Source organism: Crotalus tigris, unplaced genomic scaffold, assembly GCF_016545835.1.
Source record: "Crotalus tigris isolate CLP2741 ecotype Arizona unplaced genomic scaffold, ASM1654583v1 scf7180000019674.86956, whole genome shotgun sequence".
In the NCBI taxonomy this organism is placed as follows: Eukaryota; Metazoa; Chordata; class Lepidosauria; order Squamata; family Viperidae; genus Crotalus; species Crotalus tigris.
Genome location: NW_024097655.1, coordinates 25,275 through 42,326, shown reverse-complemented (window position 1 = coordinate 42,326; position 17,052 = coordinate 25,275). Strand labels below are relative to the sequence as shown.

Below are 17,052 nucleotides of genomic sequence, written 5' to 3'. Positions count from 1 at the left end.
TTTCCAAAGCTCTGAAAGTCACTGTTTGTTTGTCCAAGTGAGGGTTGGGCAGGCATCTGTGTGGGATGCTGTAATCTGGATCCATTCTCAAGGGCCATCCAGCTTGAGGGGTCCCTGAAATTTACACCAATGGAAATGAAAAATACAGCTTGAACGTCTTAACTGGAAGAAGGCCTTTCCAGCAAGAGCTTCAATGGCCATGAAGCAGGACCTCCACAAGGAGAAGCCTGCCCTTAGCTTTGGGTTACTCACCTGTGGAGATCTTGCTCGGGAGGACAGGGCCATACTCAAGTGGGGTCCTAGGGTAAACTTCATTGGTCTGCTGCATCTTGCTCAGCTTCAGTTCATCCCCTCGCCCTTGCTGGTCAAAGAGTAGTTTCTCCAGGTGGCCCTTTTCTTGGGAGAGGGTGGCCAGCAGGCTGGTGTTGAGCTGAGCGAGCCCCAAAAGAAATCCTCCTTCAAACTCTGTTTTTTCTTCACTATCTGATTCAGAAAAGCCATAGTAAATTGGTGGCAGGTTTTTCAAATGAGGTCTTGTCTGCAGGATGTATTCATATGTTATTGATGGATTTTTACCATTTTGGTTCCAAACCTGGAGGAAAGGGGGAAATGCCACAGCCTTGTTATGTAAAGCAAAGGAGGGGACATAGCTCTTAACAAGGCAGAAGTTCAAAGGCCCCAATTCTGCCAAGCAGAAGAAGCCACAGATCCAAATGCCAAACATCTCTCTCATCACTGGAGGATGCAAGGTGACAGGCCTGTCAGGGAGAATGTCCACTCTGCAACGTTGGCCCTTCCACAAAGTGCACTGGGCACAAGGAGGATCACAGACCATAGAACAGGAGGTAACTTAGGGGCCACACAATGCTGCCCATGTTCAAGGCAAGATCTGTTAAAGCCTTTTAGACTGATTATTTGTTTGTTCAGATTTATATGTCCTACTAACTGTGAGTGGCTAACAGCCACACCAAAACTAGACCAATCAGTAAATTATAGTAATTAATACCCCACCCTTCATTGTCCTCCAGTGCTCTTTTGAAGAGCCAGGTTTATCCCAGTCTTTGAAGGAATAATAAAGGGGAAGAGACCTAGATACCAAAGCAGGCTGTTCCACAGGAGAGAGGCCTTTCAAAGACAGCCCAACAGAAAAGTGACACCCCACCCTTTGAAATGCGTTACATGAATCATAACTATCTAGGCCATGGTTTCTCCCCCATGGTTTCTCCCCATTCTGCCAGATTCAGTGGCAAAAGCATGTTTTGGGTCTCCTCAGTCAACAAGGGTGACTTGATCAGTCCTTCCCTATGGAACAGCCCCTCTCTAAAGAGGCTGAGGCCCCAACGATGCTGCCAAGTTCTGGTCACCACAATTCAAGAAGGATTCTGGAAAGTGTGCAGAGAACATTAGAAATAACGGTGAGGGGCTTGTAGGCTAAATCCTATTATGAATAGTTAAAGAAACTGGGTACAGTATGTTTAGTCTGAAAAGAGCTACAAGAAGACACAATAACAATTTTCCAATGCTTCAAGTATCCTCTGAGGAAAGAGAAAGCGGATTTATTCTGTGGAATGCAGGAGTGTAGGAGAAGAATCAGCCTGTGGAGAGAGGGATCCAAACTCAAATTAAGAAGGAATTTCCTGACTATGAAAGTTGTTAAACAGTTGAACAGCCTTCCTCTTAAAGCTTTCATCACTGGAGGTTTGAAGCAAAAATTGGATCACCATTTGTTTGGGATGGCTGGGGGATTCCTGCCCCGGGCAAGGTGTTTGGGCTAGAAGATCATCAGAGTATCTTCCAACTATATGATTCTACAATGTATTTTCTATGTTTGCATACTGCTAACAAGACATTTATGCACTGAAAGATATTCATATGTTCCAAGAATCAAAACTTACCATGATGTTTAAACCCTGATTGGTAGGTCCCTGGGCAACGATATATTCTATGCCTGTCTCAAAAATGTCCATTGGTCTCCTGTATTTGAAGATGGTCCCTGCAATATTGAAGTTTTTGGGGATGTCTACTCTGAAATCCCCGTTGAAGAAGTAAGAACCACCTTCATCTGCAATAGCTACAAAATCCACAAAGAGAGGCCATGATTTGTACGATGGGAGTTACTGAAAGATGGACCAACCCCCACTTTCTTTTCTGTACAGGTCACAGATGATAGTGCTGCTCTGTGATGCTCTTCTGTGTAATGGCCATTGAATGAAATAACACCCCAATTACCCAGCCCACCATGGGAATCTGTATCATGACTAGGGTTTCATGATCAGTGTTAGCAAGAGGAAGTTGGGGAGCAGATTATTGTTTTGAGGAGAGGCCAGACATGTTGCTAAGAAAAAAGGGCACAGGAACAAGAAAAATGTCAAGCAAGCAAGCAAGGTGAACTTGGAGATTTTATGATCATGAAACCAAAAAGATCAGGGTAGGATTAGGTTACAATAAAAATACTTTGCTTCCTAAGAAGAATACAAGAAATAAAGGTTTTATTGGTTATTGTTCTAGATATAATACAAACCCAAAACATCAGCAGATTTCTTCCTTTCAACTATCTGGATATCTCTTGCTCCAGCAGGAATGTGAGTCACCAAAGAGTATCCTGCAGAACAGTGCACTTATGAGTAAGAAGCAAATCACCACAGTGGTTACAATCACCAGGAGGAGGGGATGGGATCCTCCCTCTGCTTGGCCTCCCTCCCTACCCAAGGCTGAACTTGCTCAGGGCTAAAGCCGTCCCCAAGGTCCCCCCCCCCGCCTTACCAAGCGGAGCATTGCCCTTCCGGTAGCTCCCTGTTACATGAGTGCAGCTGCTGCCGTTCCCTTGGCAGACCCCGCATTTATCCAGAACGTGGGGGGAGAACAGAACCCCATCACATCCAATGGGCTAGAAGCAGCAGAAAGAAAGTGCCTTGAGAGGCAGCCAGAGCAGCTGGGAGAATTCTACAGACAAGAGGGTAGCTAGAATGCTTAACAACCTCACATTTTCCAGACACGCACACCCCTCGGAAAGAAGAGGATTTGCAGGAGGTGCCATCTCGGGCCAGGACCATCAGCTGCCTCTGCCCATCGGTGGTGGTGCAGTGGAGATCACAGGGCTTGCTAGAGATGTGGACGTAGTCATCTGAAGGGAGAAGAGGGAGACCAAGAGTTGCTAAATAATCAGTGCAATTACCAATACAGTTTCTTTCTTTTTTTTTAGGTTATAAAACCTCCTTTGCGTCTGATACATGGAAAATGTATGTAGGAGGAGTTTGCATCAGTCAATCCTGCTAGCCTTGCCAGGTAGACCAGACAAGAAATATCTAGATGAGCTCATTCTACATAAATAGAATCACGAATGCCTGAAAGTACAATTCTCGCTATCTCCTTTACAGTCTGAGGAACTAAAGGGAGGGTCTCTTCTGACCCTCTTGCCTCACCCACTCTCCAGCTGCAGGCTATGCAGTCTGTTTTCTAGGCAGCCTCTCTTCACCCCATCTCCCAAGGTCTTTCCCACATACTCTTGCACAACTTGAGATGAATAGAATGGAATGGAATGGAATGGAATAGAATAGAATAGAATGAAGGAAGGAATGGAATAGAATGGAATGGAATAGAATAGAACTGGGACCTTGGAGGTCTTCTAGTCCAGCCCCCTGCTCAAGCAGGAGAACCTATACCGTCTCAGACAGGTAAATATTCAGTCTCCTCTTAAAAATCTCCACTGAGGGAGCTCCCACAATTTCTCGGAGTAAGCTGTTCCACTGGTTGATTGTCTTCACTGTCAGGAAGTTTCTCCTTAATTCCAGATTGTTTCTCTCTTTGATCAGTTTCATGACAAGGTCCTCATGGCTGTGATCTCAGCCACCTGTATGCCAGACCCATGCCCCTCCTAGTTGGTCAAGGCCCCCCAGGAGGATCCAGTAGTTGGGTCCAATTGGTGGTTAACGTCTTTTTGCAGCAAGGGGTGGTTGTGCCTGCCTTGAAGGGGATAGTGGTTCACCCCCTCCTAAAGAGCCATCTTTGGACCGGACTATATTGGACAACTTCCATCAAATCCCCACTATTTCTTATCTAGGATTAGGGTGAGGAAGAGGAGATTACCTTTCAACTCCAGGAGGCCTTAAATGAAGCGGATTATCTGGGGGCCCTGCAGTTAGGTAACAGTTTAAAACCGTGTTCATTGTCCTTGGGAATGAACTCTGGAGAGCTTGGGTGATCCAAGTGGCCTGGCCCTCTCAGCAGTTTTCAGTACCATTGACCATCGTAATCTTCTTGACCAGCTGTGAGAACTGGGATTCAGGCACTGCTTTGTAAGGGTTCTCCTCCTTTCGGGGTGGGGGGCAGTTCCAGCCAGGGCTGGTATATGGCAGAGGTCTAGCCCTGAGCTCCTAGAATGTGGGGTGCTGCAGGGCTGGGTCTCTTGCTGCTCCTTTTTAAGGTAGCAACTATGGCTGAGGCCTTTGCACAGATGCATCCCATGTGTCAACTCAACCTGTTCCTGGACTGGACTCTCACATGTCACTTCTTGGCTAGACTATTACAATGTGTTCCACCTAGCGCCGCCCTTGAAGACCTCACAGAAATGACAACTAGTCCAGAATGTGGCAGCTGGTGCAATGCTGAGCACCCCTTGGTTTGCCCAAGTGGCATCACTACTGTGTGAGATTCTTTCAATTTGCAATTCAAGGTGCTGGTTATCAATGAATGGCACAGAGCCATATTATTTGCAGACCCCTTCTCCCAGAGGGTACTGGCAATTCGTCCAGATTGGACAGGGTGGGTCTGCTCCACTCCCTTCCCATCTAAGGCTTTCAAAAAAGCCCTGTTCTCCTTAGCCACCACTGCCCTGTGGACACTCTTCCCCTGGAGAACAGCAGGGTCCACCCACTTAAGCTTCCTGAAAGCTAGCCAGTTGCATTTTACAAAATGGGTGGCTGTATAAATCTTTAAAATAAAAATAAAATAACAAAACACAAAGCACTTTGCACAGATTTTCCTTTTTCCTAGCCTCATTCATTTTAAACCTTCAACATTGCTCTGTGCTGCAAACACCAAAGAGCGCCACTTGGTTACCTGGATATAAAGGTTTCCAGTGGAAAGTGCGGCCGTTGTAGACCCGGGAGTTGAAGGAGGAACACTGCTCCTCCCGGAAGCTCCTTCCACTTGGAGGACATTGCTGGAAGAAAGAGAAATCCAGGTGAAGCCCAGGCAGCCCCTGCCCTGCTTGCTCCTCCAGCTGCCCACCTGCCTTCAAAAAACCAAGCTTGGGCATCACAATTAAAGGGGGAGTTTCAAAGAATACATACCTTCCAGTTCAAAGCCAAACAAAATCTCTAAATAGAGAAGTGTTAGTACAGGTAATCTTTGACATATGACCATTCATTTAATGACCAAAGTTACAACAGAGCTGAAAATAGTGACTTCAGATCCACCCCCTTCAGTTTGACACCTTGCTGGTGTTCTGCCATCAATTGGGGAAGGGGGGGAACAAATGGGAAATAAAGCTGTATACCTTTATGATAGGAAATTGGGAGGGGGAATTGTCATGTGAGAAAGAACAGAGTGGTTTGGAATCCAGTTCGTGCTAGGCTGGCATCTTCAAGGCTGTCTACCTTGAGAGTGGAATTTCACCAGCACAAACACCTCAGCATTTCCCAAAACATTTTTGTGGTGCTGGATTGGCTACTCACAGATAGACCACGGGGGCAGGGGGAGGCTAGGGGAAACCAGGAGTTTTAGTTCTGTAATGGTGCACAGGGATTTTAGATTCTGCTTGACTTTACTGCAATGTGTCTCAGTAAAAGTGCCTTTTCACTTTAACCAAATGGAGTTGAGAGTTTTATTTCACTAAGACAGTGGTTCTCAACCTGTGGGTCGGGACCCCATTTGGGGTCGAATGACCATTTCACGGGGGTCGCCAAACAGCACAGTCCACCATTTTTTCCCCTTTTCCTTAGCTGTGCTACTCCCTTTTATTCTATTGGCTTTTGAAAGCCAATAGAATAGACTCTCTTGAATAGAGTCTAATTCTATTGGCTTTCAAAAGCCAATAGGAATTGTCCAGGCTGTCTCTGCCCTGCTGAGCCCGCCAAAAGTCCCATTCTGCAAACTGTGCTGCACCAATTGAGTAGTCCTTGATTTACGACCAGTTGAGTAGTCCTCGACTTACGACCGGTTGGGGGTCACGGCATTAAAAAGGTTGAGAACCACTGCACTAAGAGATCAAACTGGGGCAGGTCTGACATTAAGCAGAATCTGCAATTGTAGCCAATCCAGAAAGGGTATCACCTCTACCATGGGTACCATACCCACAATGTTGGCTCAAGGGATCAAACAGGAGATCAAATGCTGGAGGCTTTGTCCACGCCCCCTCCCAGCTGGATCTCTCCAAGTGGACAAGAGAAGCGGAGAGCTACAACGACCTGCGGAGACCCAAGTGGTTCCTAGGCATTGGGAGGAAAGAGGACTGATAAGAAGAACCTACAGGGGTGACTTTTACTGATGGGAACCATGGCAGCTGTCAAGAGGAACAGAGAGTGGAGCTGGAGGAGGAGGAGGAGGAGGTAGGCAGAAAGCATGGCCAGGCCAATTGGATGATGGAGCAAGCAATCAAGTTTATGTGGGGGGTTGATGATGAACCGCATCCAGCCTCACGGACTTATGGGGCAACTGCATCCACTGCAGCAGGTAGCAGGGGAGCTGGATTTGCAGTAATAGCAACAGCGATAACCCCAGTACCTGGAGGGGTAGCCTATGCGGGCCTAAGGTGCTGGCGCCAGCAAGGACAAAAAGCCAAAAGATTGCACCGCTGAGCATGAAATTTGACAGGGATCCTCAGCAGTTGAGGTTCTTCCTGTCCCAGGTGAGATGTGTCACCATGGCCCTGGAAGGGGCTGCAGCGAGGTGGATGTTCACCCTCCACAATGACAATGCCCCAGAGCTGAGGAACTTTGATCCCTTCATGAGAGCACTCAGTAAGAGCTTTAAAGACCCTTTTGCCAACTGCAAAGTCAGGCACCACATCAAGACCATCAGCCAGGGCTGAAGCAGCATAACGAGTACACCCAAGAGTTCCACGACCTGACCTGACGGCTGAATGATTGGCCACAAGACATCCTGATCATCTGCCTCAATGACCACCAGAAAGAATTTAGAGTGGGGGAATGTATCTACCCACCAAGTATCTAAACCTGAGGCAACCTTGCAAAAGTTAGGTGCCAAATATATAGGGATTTTCCAAATCATTCAGATCAAGAATCCTGTCACAGTGGAGCTGAAATGGCCAAAAAACCTCAGGCGGGTCCATTTGATATTTAATTGTAGTCTTTTAAAATCCTTTTACGAATCTGGCTTGAGGCCAGTCCAAGAACCTCCCACTGTAGTTAACGGAGAGGAGCACTATGAGATCAAAAAGATTCTCAACTCCAGATATCACAAGGGAAAATTACAATACCTAATACTGTGGAAAGGCTGGCCGCTAGCAGATGCTGAGTGGGTGGCTTCTTCTGATGTTAGGGCAGCAAGGTTAGCTAAGAAGTTTCCTTATAGGCACCCCCAATGGTTCCAATGAGGGATATGACCTCAGTTGAGTTGTAAGTAATGGCAGCATTAGAAGGGGACAAGTGGTTCCAAGATCACAAAAATGAATGTACAATAAAAGAGGGTCTAGCCTGGGTAGGGGTTAAGCTATACGTTCCTGAAAGCTAGATTACTAATCTTGGAGAAGAGCCATGATTCCAAAGCTGCAGGGCATTTGTGTCAGATGTCCAGCTAGCAAATCCTGGGACATTGTTCTTCCCAAAATAATACTTTTATTAAATACACTAAATTGGCACAAAAGAAGCAAAACTAGCTCTGAATTTCCCACTCAAATGTCCATATAAATTTGAATTCCCCCTTTGACCACTCTCCTTAGTCCATTGCACTGTCCAATCACTACGCTCCATTTCTTATGGCAACTGCCTGGATCGTTCAATCACCTGCATAGTGTGTCCTTGGAGGGGGAAGCAGAGTCTCATGATCAGCAGATGGATTATTGGCATTCCATTCCCACCACAGGTGAGTCCATCACCCCCCTCCCAATTGTTGTCAAGTTGAGAGTGGAGTAAAAATTAGTGAATCACTCTTGACATGCTGACACACACACCCCGAGAAAGCGATACATCTGGAATGAACTCAAATACACAAAAGCATAAACAATTTGCAATTTACAAAACACTGTTTCACTTTGGTCATTTAGGGTACTTGGCGTGAAACTTCTTTATTAGTCTGGCTGCTTTAACATCCTTTGACACCACCCATTCTATAGGATACCCCTTCCACTGCACAAGATACTGCAACTTTCCCTATGGTGTCTAGAGTCCAACATGTCCTTAATCTCATAGTGTTCCTCCCTTTTTATAAGGATTGGAGATGGAGGGGTCCCTCTGACTGGCCTTAGCTTGGAATCTCAAAAGGAGTTTAGCACACTGCAATGAAACACTGGGTGGACCCACCTAAGACTTCTTGGCATCTGTAGCTACACTGTCACTGGGTTTATAAACTGAACAATGGAGAGAGGACCTATATACTTAGGACGCAACTTCTTACAGGGCTGTCTTAGGTTTAAATACTTGGTGGACAAATATACTTTTATCATCTACCCTGAACTCCCTTTGATGGGCTCTTTTCCGATCAGCTTGCTTTTTCTGGGCCTCTCTTGCTTTCCCTAGTGTCTTGCAGACAGTAACCCATGTGCCTCTCAGTGAGTCCATCTATTCCACCAGTGTTGCAGAGGATGGTGTCAACTGTCTAGTTGGCATTTCCAAAAAAAGAAACTTCTGGGACATGATTTTACCAAGAGTATAATACTTTAGTGAAAATTTACATCGGCACAGAAGAAGTGAAATCAGCTCTGGTTTTCCTGCTCAAAAGCTTATTTAATTAAAAAATAAATTCCCTTTCCCCACCTACGGAGTGTTCAAATTGTCCAATAGTAATACTTCTTGTTATGGGAAAAGTCCATTTCTCCATTGAGCACCTGCATTAGTGACCTTGGCTTTATTAGCACCAAGCTCTCAAAGATGTCTTGGTTATCTAGATACTATCCCTCCCACTTTTGCATTCTACAATCTTGCCAAGCTTCCTGGTCAAGCAAGGAAGAAAATGTAGGTGAAATGGTGAATCAGTCTTGATATGCCGACCCGCCCTGGAAGAAAGGTAGACCTGGAACAAGATTAAACATACATACATACATACACATTATTCCGTACAATCCAACTACTGCTACATTCCTTAATGGGGCCATTGAGGATACCTAATATGAAATTTCTTAACTAACCTTGCTGCTCTAATAGGGACAGCCACCCACTCAGTGTCTGCTAATGGGTAGCCTTTCCATAGTACTAGATACTGTATTGCAGGGAGGGGGGTTTGGGATGCGAGCTCAGTTAGCCATAACCATAACTCTGTCCTGGGAACCCAAGGACAACTGGGCCCAGAGCTGATAGTGTTTAGGCGGGCTGGAGAACTGGGGAAAAAGCCTGTGTTTTAAGCTTATTGGGGAATATGCTTTATGACTGTTTATTGGGGGTGGGAATTGTACATTGTTACTTTGTATCCAGGGGAGGGGAATGTAGTTTTTGGTTTCAACTATGTAGTACCAATACTTTTTTTCCCGAATAAAAGATTCTTTAAGGAAAACAATGCCTCAAAGTTCTTTTGAAGGGTTTCATTTGTCAGAACCATGACATTAAACTAAAGACTACAATTTTTACCTAGCCATCCTGGGGACCTGAGTTCCAGTCACTGTCCCTAGAGTCGAGGCATAGACCAACAAAGATTGGAGGAAGATCTCAACATGGAAAAGGAAGGGGCTCCTGAAAGCAGCACCTCCATGGCTGCTACCTCAGAGGAGGTAGCGCAGGCCAGCGCGCTGGCGGAGAAGGACATTTTTCAGGTCTCCCAGGTGGGGGCAAGACCCAAGCCATGAGGACAATTGATCTGGTCGTCAGACTAGACCCTACCCAGTGGAGACTCCAGACACCTCGAGACAGACTTGCCAGAATCAAGTGCTTTGAAGGTGGACGAGGTCAAGCTGCAAAGAGAGGCTTCTCACAAGCCGCGTTCCACGGACCAATGGAGAGCCATGAAATCGACTACTGCTGAGGACTCTGGTGAGTGGAAGTTAACTGTCTGCAGTCCGTAGTCAATCAGTGGAGAAGTTGGTAGAGAGATTTGAGGAACTAGAGATGAGAAGTGGGGAACAACCCTCCTGTTCTCCATACGTGATAGATCATGATGATCGGCAGGGCAGTCACCAAGGAAAAGCCCCAGTCCCACCTGCACAGGGCAAGCAGCTCCCCCATCCATGAAGCCACTTACAATAGCCTCCAGCCCTGCAGAGAGGAACAGCTCCAGTCGCCACTCCAGACATAGCAGCCTGGATCGCTGTCGCCCTTCCAGAAGCCCAGATCACCACCAGTGAGATCCCGAGCTGTCACTGAGACAGCAGAAGCCCAGACAGACATGCCTACCGGCCACCCAGCCCGAAGCCTCTACAGCAATGGGGGATGCCACAGGCCCCACAGTTGGGAGGCCAACAGTTGCTAGTGGTGCAGCAACAGCATGGGGGCCTTGCTGCAGCCGGGGATAATATAGCCGCCAGGGGGTCTGCAACTGTTGGGAGTGCAGCAGCAGCAGTGGAGCTGGCCACCACCTCTGAACGTGCAGCAACCGCTGAGGGGGCCGCAACCACTGGGGATTCTGCAACAACCACCACTGGGGCCGCAGGGGGGGACTACAACAACCAGGGATGCCACAACCACCTGTAGGTCAGCAGCAGTGGGGATGGCAACAGCCCCCAAATGTGCAGCAACCATTGGGAGGCCTGCAGCAATTGGGGGTGCTAGTTTAGCAGCTGCTGAGGCCACTGGGGGTCCTACAGCAATTTGGGATGCCATAGCTGCTGGGGGGACAGCAGCCGCCGGCAGTGCAGCAACAGCTTTGGGGGTGGCCACAGCCTCCGAACATATTTGAACCACTGGGGAGCCTGCAGCAACTGGAGATGCCGCAGCCACCATGGGGAGGTCAACAACCATTGGGGATGCAACATCCACAGTTGGGAGACCAGGAACCACCAGGAATGCAGGCTCACTGGGGAGCACAGCAACCACTGATGGCGCCACCCCTTAGAGCAAGTTTTGATGGGGACCCGGAGAGGCTGATCATCTTCCTCAACCAAGTGTGTTCCCATATGAATCACTGTGCCTATTTCTACCCGAATTCAGCCGCTATGGTCGATGTGGTTGCAACTAACTTGGAATGGGAAGCATCTGAGTGGCTGAACAATTTATACAACGAGCAAGCACCTGAGTTGGGGGACCTCCACCTCTTCCTCCTTGGACTGAGAGTAAGGTTCGAGGACCCATCCATAGCCCTCAAAGCGGAGGAGCAAATTCATAAGATAAGACAAGTTGACAAGCCTGCACTGGAATATGTGCAAGAGTTTCACAAGATAGCCGGCCAATCCCTAGTCCATCATTTCAAGGAGGGATTGGATGATCACCTCTCCCAGGCTTGTGTCTATCGAGCAGTCCCTAATCAATTGCAAGAATGGTACCAGGCAGCAGTAAGGCTGGACATCGAGCTTGCCCGCTATAAGAAACCACCACTGCAAGGAGCCGGGCCAAGGCCAGATCAACCCAAATGCCCCCCCCCCAAAGCATCCAACCGCCATGACTGCTGAAAACCCCAAAACCACCTGCAGGCCCATCGATTAAATGCTTCAGATGTGGACAACAGGGACATCGAGCAGCGAGTTGCCCAGTCCCCTACCCTCAACAGCAGAATAGACTGGGACCACTAGCGAAGAAGAAACCAGCCCCAGCAGCTGGCGAAAGAGAAATCCAACTGGATTACGCAGGAACCTATTGCTCAAGTCACGTCGTCCATGCAGAAGAGTGCTGAGGCCCAAACCGGACCTGCCACCGCTCTGCTCTCCTATGACAGAGATGACGGAGAGAACGACCTGATGGTGAGTTGACCCGTTCCACCTTTTTCTCTGCCTGCCAAGCTCATAATCCCTAAGATGGCTCCCTCATTGAAGGAACTTTAGTCACGCAATTAACTGAACCCATACGGTTAGAAATAGGTGAGCACTGGGAGTTCATTTGCTTCATGGTGGCTCCAAGAATGACTGAGGCCATGATTCTAGGGCTAGCCTGGTTAGACAAGTGGAAGCCATTTATCTGGTGGGAGAAGGGAATGAGAACTGTGATATTACCTATAGGACCCAAGCTCCCCCTTAACTCGACTGACATTACCAAAGAGTCTAGCCCATCTAACGAACTAGCAGAAATAGCTGTTCTATTCCAACCAGGCAAGCCCCTCATCCCCAGTGAGTACCAGGGGATGAGTACTTTCTCACTAAATACTAGCAGAGGTATTTAGTGAGAAAGAATGTGACACCCTGCCTCCCCACCAGCCTAATGATTGCTCTATTGAACTGTTACCAGGAGCTAAACTCCCAGACCAAGGATGTATGCCGTGATCCCCCCTTGAGATGGAGGAAATGCAGCAGTATGTGAACAAGAACCTAGAGAGGGGATTTACTGAATGGGCCAAATCTCAGGTGGGAGCCCCAGTGTTATTTAAAAAAAAAAAGATGGGTTGCTTTGTCTCTGCATAGATGATAAAGGTTTAAACGCTGTGAGTGTGGAAAACAAATACCCCTCCCCCTCCTGAAGGACTTACTAACCCACCTGGCAAAGGGGAGTGTCTTCACTAAATTGGACCTGAGAGAGGCATATTATTGAGTGAGGATAAAAGAGGAAGATGAGTGGAAGACTGCTTTTAACTGTCCCATGGGGAGCTACCAATTTAAAGTCATGCCGTTTGGACTACAGGAGGCTTCAGCTGTTTTCATTTAGCTGATCAACCAGGTACTACATGACCATTTGTACAAAGGGGTTTTGGTGTAACCTGATGAGATCCTGATATACACCATGTAAAACTAGTGAGAGAAGTACTAAAGAAACTGCTGAATGCCAGACTTTAAATTGTCAAAGTGCTTTTGAGAATTTGAAAAGGCTATTTGCAATCGAGCTGGTCTTAAAACATCCTTGCCCAGGGAAACTGTTTGTGATTCAAGCCAATGCCAGCAATGTGGCAGTCAGAGCCGTACTGTTGCAAAAGAACCAGGATGGGTCCTGCAGCCCTGCGCCTACACCTCAAAAAAATTCACTGAGTGTGAGAAGAGGTGGGCTGTGTGGGAGAAGGAAGCCTTCGCAATTTGTTGGGCTCTATTAAACTGGCGACACTATCTAGAAGGGAGCAAGGTGTCTTTCGAGGTATGGACTGATCACAAAAACCTGAAAACTGAAAACTCCCCACAAATTGTCCCTGAAACAAGTATGATGGGCACAATACTTTAACCGATTTAACTTCACCTTATAGTACAGGGCTTTTCAACCTTTTCACCCATTGTACCATTTTTAGGATATGGCAACATCCGAGTACCATCAGTCGCCTAGCGAGGTGCCAAAAACTTGATGATCAAAAAAAAATGGAAAAAAGTGATAAAATACAAGTAGTCCTCGACTTACAACAGTTTGCTTAGTGACTCTTCGAAGTTACAATAGCACTGAAAAAAGTGCTGCCCAAAACACAGCCGAGCAAGACACCTGCCTGCCCACCCGGCGGTGCTCTTCCTCCTGTCTGAGGTTTTCATTGTTGTGAGCATTTCTGTTGAGGATTGGCAGTGGGGGTGGGGTGGGGGTGTTTGGTTTTTATTCCCCCCGTCTGCTGGGGGGTTGCAGCAGGTTTTGGTCACTTCACATGACCCTGGGACACTGTGTTCATCATAAATATGAATCAGTTGCCAAGCATCTAAATGTAAATCAGAAGACCCTGGAGATGCTGCAACATTCCAGCTGATTGGCGCTTTTTCTGGGCTTGGCAGAAGCGCCAGGATCAGTGCTACTTTCCAGCTGATTGGTGCTTCTTCAGGGCTCAGCAGAAGCACCAGGATCAGCGCTGAGCTCCAGCTGGAGCCTGGCGCTGATCCTGGTGCTTCCACTGAGCCCTGACAGTCCCAAAGAAGCGCTGATCCTGGTGCTTCCATTGAGCCCTGACAGCCCTGCAGCTCCAGCCATCTCTCACTCAGGCTTGTGCGAAGCTGCCACCGATTCAGCTCATTCCCCTCCCCCACTACCCACTTTTCTAGGATGGTCGCGTACCACCTGCCAGGTGCCAATGTACCACAGGTGGTACCCGTACCACTGGTTGAAAAGCCCTGCTATAGTACGTACCAGGGAGGGGGACATTTTAGCTAATGCTTTATCCAGACTGCCCCAATACAAGAGCCAGTGTGAAAAGGTTAATGAAACAATTATGTCTATTCCACAAACTGCTTCTCAACTAGCGCTGCACAGAGTCTCACCTTTGAGAGCCCCAAACCTCGACGACCTGGGGCAAAGAAAATAAAATAGGAGCTCCTCACTGACTGTTCAAAGGCAGTCAAACTTCCCTAACATGCAGGGATGGCTTGACTTACAAAGGGGGAAAGTTGTACTTACCTGAAACCCTCCACCTTAACGCGCTCTGGCTCGGCCATGATGTAAAACAGGCTGGGTACTTTGGATATTTAAAAACACTACACCTAATCCGCCATCAATTCTGGTGGTCAGGTTGAAACAGGATGTAGAGAAATATATCAGGAGTTGTGCTGCATGTGCCACCATGAAAAGAATCCCAGGGAAATCCCTTGGACGATTACAACTGGTGGCGGACCCTTCCCAACCATGGGAAGAAATTGCTATGGATTTTATAGTAGACTTACCTGAAAGCAAGGGAAATACTGTTATCTGGACTGTGATAGATCTGTTTTCAAAGCAGGCTTATTTTAGTGCCTGCAAAGGGCTCCTGTCCACCCAGTGACTAACCAAGATGTTTCTGAAACACATCCACAGACTGCATGGCACACCGAAACATATAATCTCAGACTGGGGGGGTGCAGTTTACAGCCAGGTTTTGGAGGGGTTTTCTTAAGCTAATTGACTGATCTCAAGGAATATTGTTGGATTTTCACCTGTCTACCACTGGGGTAACTGAATCTGCGAACTCAAGGGTGGAGCAGTATCTCAGATGCTATGTGGATTATCAGACACGTAGCATCTGAGATACACAAACTGGACTGACCTCCTCCCATGTGCAGAGGTGGCCTACAATAACTCTGTTCACAGCAGCACCAGTTTCACACCTTTTAAAGTGGCCACTGGAAAAGAGTTCAGCCCAATACCCAAATATCCTCAGGGACCCTCCACTTCCCAAACACTTGACTAGTGGTGAAGGGGTGGGAAGAGTTCTGGAAAACCACGAAAATTGCTTTGAAAAAGGCTTCAGAGACATATAAAAAGCAAGCAGATAAGAAGAGGGCTCCTCAAAGATCATTCCAAGTTGGGGAAAAGGTTTAATGTCAGAATCCAGCTATATTTCCTTCCTATCTATCCCCTCTAATCTAAAAACCCAACCTTACCCTCTCCTGAATCCTGCCATACTCCTAAGGGGGAAGGGGGAGTATGCATGAGGGTTTTATTACTTTCACTTCCTCCTTCACTACAAAGTAATCTTTTGTTTATTCGCCTCGGGTCTGCTAACCATCACAATGTAATCATTAGCCTTTTATCCTATGCCCCTCTAAACTTCTCCTCCTTACCGGCCAGCTAGGAAGGGTGGTGGTGAAAAGATGCAGCCTCTGGAATCTGGTTTTTTTATCCATCATCAAAATAAGGTGTGAGAAGCTGTTGAATGATCATGTACAATGGAGCTGGATTGATGTTATCCTTCCTGGATTTAACACCTAGAAATCTGCTGGTCTGAATCGCCAGGAAGAACTACGGCGTGGGGGCTGCTTAGGGACACTTTAAAACATTGGTTTGTAATGAAATCCCTCAGATCCTGTCTATCATGCCTACTATCAATTTCTCTTTAAAAAGTTCCTGTTGGAAGAAACCGTTTCCAAGAGTTCTGCTTTTTTAAGATGTGGATTGAAGTGGTTCCTTACAGTCCACGAAGTATTTACGGCTTAAGTTACCTAGTAAGAAATTAGGACCAAAGTATTTAGGACCCTTCCCCATAAGGATCATTAACCCACTCATGGTAGAATTAAAGCTTCCCAGACTCTTAGGAAAGATTCATCCTGTATTCCATTGTAGCTTGCTGAAAACTTTTTGGGATTTGCTCCTACAGCCTCCCCCTAAGAAGGCACCTGGACCTCTCGTAATAGCAAAACAGATTCACTATGAAGTGAAGCATAGTCTTGATTCTAGACTTTTTAAGGGAAAGTTACAGTATTTAGTGCAATGGTAAGGGTATCCGCTGTCTGAGGCCACCTGGGTTAAGTCTAGCGAGGTAAAAGTTGACAGATTCATTAGCAAATTCTATAAGAAACACCCTAATAAACTGAAAAGCAACTCCTAACTTATGATTTTGTTTGCTTTACAGGATTTGTCCTTTTTGTAAGGGGGGCTGGATGTCAACGCTGCTATCATCGGATATACTTGCTTTGATGACAGATGAAAATGCAGTCATTTTCTCTTTTCTCTTTTTCTTACTCTTAGAATTAGTTGGTGCAAGGAGGGGGGTTTGGGATGTGAGCTCAGTTAGCCATAACAATAACTCTGTCCTGGGAACCCAAGGACAAACTGGGCCCAGAGCTGATAATGTTTAAGTGGGCTGAAAAACTGGGGAGAAAGCCTGTGTTTTAACCTTATTGGGGAATATGCTTTACGACTGTTTATTGGGGGTGGGAATTGTACATTGTTACTTTGTATCCAGGGGAGGGGAATTTAGTTTTTGGTTTCAACTATGTAGTGCCAATACTTTTTCCCCCGAATAAAAGATTCTTTAAGGAACCAATGCCTCGAAGTTCTTTTGAAGGGTTTCATCTGTCGGAACCATGACATTAGGGTTTTCACAAATCCAAAATGCCCCGTGGGTTTTGCATCATGGCTCCTCTGCAGGACCAAGGTTCTCTGGCTGGCTGGGACATACTATTTACTCCCCTTCCATGTTAAGCCCTCTTTTGAT

General features: G+C 46.9%; 1 protein-coding gene across 3 annotated transcripts in view; it reads right to left on the bottom strand.

The window, feature by feature from the left end:
* The window catches only part of LOC120317499 (ADAMTS-like protein 2), a 47,788-nt gene extending 41,895 nt beyond the window's left edge, over positions 1-5,893 (bottom strand). The window contains exons 1-6 of one of the 3 annotated variants that reach the window (XM_039364147.1): positions 5,059-5,893; positions 2,979-3,124; positions 2,764-2,887; positions 2,522-2,602; positions 1,896-2,071; positions 253-592 (exon numbers count right to left, since the gene is read on the bottom strand). In XM_039364147.1, coding sequence (XP_039220081.1) covers positions 253-592; positions 1,896-2,071; positions 2,522-2,602; positions 2,764-2,887; positions 2,979-3,124; positions 5,059-5,257 — 1,066 coding nt within the window. In that variant the 5' untranslated portion in view covers positions 5,258-5,893. The remainder of the gene's footprint in view (positions 1-252; positions 593-1,895; positions 2,072-2,521; positions 2,603-2,763; positions 2,888-2,978; positions 3,125-5,058) is intronic. The other 2 variants (XM_039364149.1, XM_039364148.1) reach the window with 2 other exon arrangements.
* Between the last annotated feature and the right edge of the window lie 11,159 nt (positions 5,894-17,052).